The sequence below is a fragment of the Astatotilapia calliptera genome, chromosome 15, assembly GCF_964374335.1.
Source record: "Astatotilapia calliptera chromosome 15, fAstCal68.1, whole genome shotgun sequence".
NCBI lineage: Eukaryota > Metazoa > Chordata > Actinopteri > Cichliformes > Cichlidae > Astatotilapia > Astatotilapia calliptera.
Window position 1 is genome coordinate 11,398,657 of NC_137436.1, and position 5,935 is coordinate 11,404,591.

The 5,935-nt window shown below is 40.0% G+C and overlaps 1 protein-coding gene across 11 annotated transcripts in view; it reads right to left on the reverse strand.

Moving 5' to 3' along the window:
* The window catches only part of adgb (androglobin), a 38,256-nt gene extending 32,518 nt beyond the window's left edge, over positions 1–5,738 (reverse strand). For 4 of the 11 annotated variants that reach the window (XM_026142546.2, XM_080290222.1, XM_026142547.2 and 1 more), the window contains exons 1-6: positions 4,810–5,738; positions 4,436–4,595; positions 4,167–4,259; positions 3,020–3,091; positions 2,600–2,776; positions 1,014–1,153 (exon numbers count right to left, since the gene is read on the reverse strand). In XM_026142546.2, coding sequence (XP_025998331.2) covers positions 1,014–1,153; positions 2,600–2,776; positions 3,020–3,091; positions 4,167–4,259; positions 4,436–4,595; positions 4,810–4,880 — 713 coding nt within the window. In that variant the 5' untranslated portion in view covers positions 4,881–5,738. Of the gene's footprint in view, positions 1–158; positions 232–1,013; positions 1,251–2,599; positions 2,777–3,019; positions 3,092–4,166; positions 4,260–4,435; positions 4,596–4,809 lie in introns of those variants that run through there. The other 7 variants (XM_026142551.2, XM_080290224.1, XM_080290225.1 and 4 more) reach the window with 7 other exon arrangements.
* Positions 5,739–5,935: the final 197 nt, after the last annotated feature.

Genomic DNA, 5,935 nt, shown 5'->3' on the forward strand with positions numbered 1-5,935 from the left:
TAATTCTGAGGAGTGTGTGTGCAAGAATGTCTATATTAGGTATCCTTCTCACATAATTTTCGCTTGAAAGAGACAGCTGCCCTTGCTTTAATTGGTCCTTTTGGGAGTCCAGTCCACGTTCATGCTATGTTCGAGTAAGTGAAATTCATAAAACTTACATGGTAATGCCATAGTCTTTAATCCTGCCAAAAATCCTGCTCAGCACCAAAGTGAACGAGACCTCATATTCAGCTTTCACAAAAAAATGACAAAAAGTTTTTCTGAAAAGCAGTAGCGAACACCTGAACAGGTAAATTAGACATTTATTATATTAAAACGTATGTCTTATAAATTATTATTATTATTATGAGGAAGACTCTTTATTTTCTGCCCTAGCTGAAACATCTATGTCTCAACCTTCAAGCGACAACAGAACAGCCCCATCAGAGGCATGAACATTGTCTATCTGCCACCAAATTACACTGTCAAATTACACCCATGGCAAATACACAGGATAAGTCCTGGGAAGGTACAGCCAAGTCAGCAAATGGCACTCCGCAGGGGTTCTTGTGCATGTGTGTAAGCTTCAAATTTTTTCAACAAATGTGGGCAACACACATATGTTTGCCAGCTTAGAGATTAACGTCCTGAAACTAAGTTTCACGGTGAAAATTGGAAACATGAAAACATCTACAATGCACTTAGACGGGGAGGAAATAACAAAAAACAAAGTGAGCAGATTTAATGACTTGCTCCGTTTTTCACGCATATATAGTTTATCCCCATATATATTTATTGAAATAAATTAAAATTTAACACTGTACAGTAACCCTGCTGAAATTAGGTTTAGTGTACAGTCTTGGGGTGCATACTGTGTGATGTATTTTTACTGTGGCCTTATTCGCTGCTACTTACAAAAAACTCGAGGTCTGTTCTAAAGCAGCATTACATTAGGATTATAAATTATTTCCCCAGCTCCTTGGGGTAGTGCTAAAATACTTATAAAGTTTCTGTCTGAACATATGTTAACTCACTTTGTGTTTGCCACTTTAATTAGAGCTTTAGCCAGCAGCATTGGCCATAACTCTGACTGACAGGTAGAGGCAGGGAGAAGCAGGTTATTGTCCTCATCAAATGGCATAAAATCATCCACTAATATCTTCCTCCAACAACCCTGAAAAAAAGAAAGGAAGGAAAGAAAAGACAGTGAAAAATAAAACGACGTAAAAAAATGAGTGCTCCACAAAAAAGAGGGCTAAACAATTGATTTGTGTTGTTTAGATGATTATCTGGCAGATTATTTTGGAGTTTGGAGTTCCAACTTTTTTGGAACTGGGGTTGCATCTTCAGGATAGGACAGCCTTTTGGTATTGCTGTCCCACATTTCTCCTTAGCATTTGCCATGATTATGCTTGTGTCTTAAGCCATTATCTGTGTTGTGGTCTATCTGGAGGCCATCTGAGGGAGTTTCACGCTGCTTAAGGAAACGCAGCAAAGCAGGTAATAATCACATCCGCAGTTCTCCTTATCTATCAGAACAGTGTACCCAAGTAATGCAAACCCACACAGAGGTCGAACGAATATTCCATTTCTCACTTGCTCTACCCTTTTCTCGTCAAACCACTGCCCAGATAAGGACCGGTGGATGAAAATACAGTGCAATTGGGGAAATTATAGGACAGATCAAGAAAAGCAGGAATGGGAACACAGTGTTGACAGGATCCATACGGAAAAATATAGGCACGGAACCACAAAGAATCAAGTGACTGAGAGAAAAGGAGCAGCCTTTAAGGAAAAACAGAGAAGGAAATGGGAAGAGGGTGATGGGGGCTGGGTGCTTAATGCCATCTCAACAACCATCTGCTAGCGTGCTAAGGTTGGCACGGGGACGGCTGCCTACAACCATGTCAGTCTTGTTTGTCAAGGCAAGAGTCACAGTGTCACAGTCACAGAACAATATCACTCTGTCTTTTTCACTCTCTTGTTGACCCAAATTGTCTCTCCCTCTGAAAAAAAAAAGAAAGATGCAAGGTCTGCCATACAGAGATTCTAATGCAAGCCCTCAGACTGTGTTCCTGTGCGATGTTTTTAAACCTGTGAAGTCTTTACACTTACACATAATCAAACTGAACGACGCTATCATCCTCATAGGCTGTGCCTGCTCTCAGGGTTTTACTAAGTGTAGTTATAAAACTTGAGCTTTGCTCTGTGAGAAGCAGCTGACTCCTGTTAAGCCTTATCTATTCATCAGGCAATGTATGAAGCCCAGCCACTTTTGGCACAGCAGCGAGACTGATTGATTTGAGCTCTGAGAGGATAAGGCTTTCTCATCCCTTCCCCCCCTACATCCCCCATCAGTCCGCTACCACTCCCTACTCATGTGCTACATCCTGCAGTCTGTTGAAGAATGTATGACAATGTTTTGCAATCCAGCTATGCCTATTTTTAAAAGATTCATTAATAAACAGTTGCTGTAAAGCTGCGACTTCCTAAGCAGCGATAAGAGAATTTTCTAGTTCTGCATAAACGTCAAACCAAAGCAATTCTCACTAGTAAAAAGGGCTTCTTCCGAACCATACTCATGTCTGAGTATGTGTTTGCATTCTGTCTGGATCCTTACCATCCAGTAAAGTCTGATGATGTATTTGCCATAGCTGTTGAAAAGTGGCACATGACCATTCACCACCTTACACATAGAGTAGATGTGCCCCCAAGGTCTCCATCCCTCGTGCTCTGTAGATGGGCAGTTAAACTGCATCCAAAGAATGTGGATCTCGCTGACAATCCACCTCATCAGCTTCATGGAGCATGGAGCAGAGACAGGATGGAGAAGAGAGAGGAAAATCGGTCTGCATCCGTTAGCGAAACCCTCAATCATCTGATTTTTAATTCACAAAGGGCATTACATTTTCCCCCATATAATTTGTTTCTGTCAGTCAGACATCACTCTGCTGACATTGGAATTAGACTATCTGAGCACTGATGGATGACAGCTAACAACAAGTCAGTGTAAAGTAGAAAACAAATATTGAATACTAACCTCACTACAAAGCAGATGACAATTAGGGGAGACTAGGTCAAATGTCATTTGATTGTCAACGACAGTGGGAGTCTGAAATAAAGCAAAAGAGTTTTCACTGTAGGTAAATTATAAAAGACATTTATTCGCTTGAGAATCGTCACAGAAAACTCACAGAAAAAGCTGCAGTCAGTATAAAGTGTATAGTAGCATGTGTGCATAGCATTCATTATAATAACATATCAGCATTACAATACTGCTGTCAAAGGTCACCAATTTAAAGTACACAAGAATGAGGGACCTACACAGTCAGCTCAACCCAGGGCCTAAACTGGTGTAACCTTACTATGACACTCCCAGAACTGTGTCTGCACTGAATATTTGACAACCAAGTTCATAGCTTCTACCATGTTACTAATTAAATATGGATAAATGGGTCAGCTGACTATGAGGCAGGCTGCAAGATTTAAAAAAAAAAAACGTTTTGTACAATTGCAAGCAACTCTAAGCAAGAACCAAATTTAAACCATATCCAAAAACAACGTTGCTAATCTAGTAATACTTTCTGTGGAAACAGACTGAAGACAGAATGCTGTAGAAGAGCTGTTGCCTCCATCTGCATGGCTGATGGCTTTTGTGATTCGGCTCTGCTCCTCTTTTATGAAATTAATTAAATGATTTTGACATCTTGAGTGAAAAGGCAGCATGTGACCTGGCAAGGACTAATACAAAAAACAGGAAGCCTGCAGTAATTGCTCAATACTGCACTAAGAAGGGGGTAACAGAAAAGTGGAGTGATGCAATTAAAACTTCATTGGAGGTGACTAGAGAGCATGTTTCCATAACTATATTTCACACTGTGTGGCAAAGAAACACAGAAAGTTAAAACAGGTTTAGCCTGCCTTTTTTATTAGTAGATCTATCCTGTAGTCTAGAAAGTATCCAATAATGACAAATGGCCGAAAAGGCTAAAGGAAGTAGGAATTGTCTTAAAATTTCATGTGTAAACCTATTGCACGCATATTCTGGACCCTGTATATCATTGTTAACCTTGCAAGGTATATAAACATGAAATGAACTGCCGATGTCTAGGTGGAAAGCCCTTTTGTATAACAGCAGTCTTCAGTGCAAAATCGAGGCGGGCAGGTAACAGAAGCATGAAGGTTACCTTGTCAACAATAAACTCTGCTGGGCGCTTCCAGGTGTGAACTTTCAAACACGGAGGCAGAAGAAGCTTTCCTTCGGGATCCTCAAAAAATGGCTGCATACAAAAGGGAACAAAGTGAATGTGAAGTACAGAAACCATAAATTAACACAACTTTACAATTTACGTAACCCTAGCTACACATATTACATATATTCTTTACAGGGTAGTTTGGGTAATGATAAATTAACTGATTATTTTAAAAAAGTAAATATTGTCCTCTTCATATTTACAGCACTAGGACTCTTGGTTGGCTTGCCATCCTCAGGACCTCTGTTTGAGTCCCATTTCTCCCTGTTGACGTCTGCATCATTCCACTCGGGCCAAATGGGGACCCTGTATTTCCCCACACCTCCTAGGCTCTCAGAGGAAGTGGCTGCTAGAGACGCTGCTCTGAAATTATGACATACTTCATTTGTTCTGTGCGAGTTTTTAACAACACAGTTAACCAGCTCCACGATTTATTACATAAACCCAACCAGTTCCCTTTTACCCTCAGACAGCGAAAGAAATACTGTAAATACTAAAGTACATCTCTTCTTAAGTGGCTTAATGGTAGCTAACGCTAAAGCTAACTATGTCTCTCCTTTCATTACACTGAACTCACTCCGTCTGCCGGTCGGATAAAGACACTTTGCTGGAAGATGACTCCTTTTTCTTTGGATGTGCCTTGGACATTATTGTGGAAAAGACGCGGGCAACTCACACAGTAAGAGAAGGAACCTCTAGAGGCGGCCTTTGTTTATCATCGTCTCTCTGTCCTTGTCAAACTGCTCTTGAAAGTTTATGCGTTGCTACGCAACCGAGCTGTAACGCGGGAGGGAGAGGCCTTGAACAGTTGCGTCTCTTGTTGCTATAGTGAAGGATGGACATATTTAAATTTTAAGCATCTTCCCATCTACCACAAGAAAGCGGTGTATATTTGATATATTAGAAGAATTCCTTAACATAAAATGAAATTAAAAGCATTACTACCTAAAACTACAGAATATGCCGCAGAGTTTCATAAGAGGAAGCAGACTGGAGTACCAACAATGAAAAAAGTTACACTAGTGCTTGTAGGCTTAACAGCTGGCAGATCTCTGTGCTAGGTGTGTGGAAGAGCACAAGCTCTAGTAGTGAGAGAACCCTGTCTGATGACTATCACACACTGTTTCGTGAGAGGAGTCACATGGAGCACCCTGCACACACACACACACACACACACACACACTGTAGTTTTCACAAATACAGCTGTCGTCAGTGCTTTGAATTACTTAAAGGTAAGTTTAACACAATGGGTATAGTGTTTTCTAAAATGTGGTATATATAGTTTTCAAAATTAGTGTTAATAAAGCACTTCTGATCAACAATTGCAGTGTGTATTTCCTATGAAGAGATCCAAGTCCTCACAAGCATTAGTGCTTGTGCTCATAATGCTAATATGAAATTTGTTACTAGGAGAATATTCCCAGCTCAGCCATGCTTGAATTTCTACATGCCAATAAAAGCAGGGTATTAATATAATAAGGAATAGTTATACTGCTATGATCTTTTAGGTATACGGATCGGCATACGTTTACTAATTCATACAATCTACCAGCAGATTATGCAACATGATTGATTGATTGGTTATAAAAGATTGGTAATGTACACTGTCCTTTTCTTGTTACATATGTATAGAGTTCCGATAAACACATTTAATCAATTCATACAGTTGAGCAGACAAGTTAATCACAAGTGGACAGCACAAA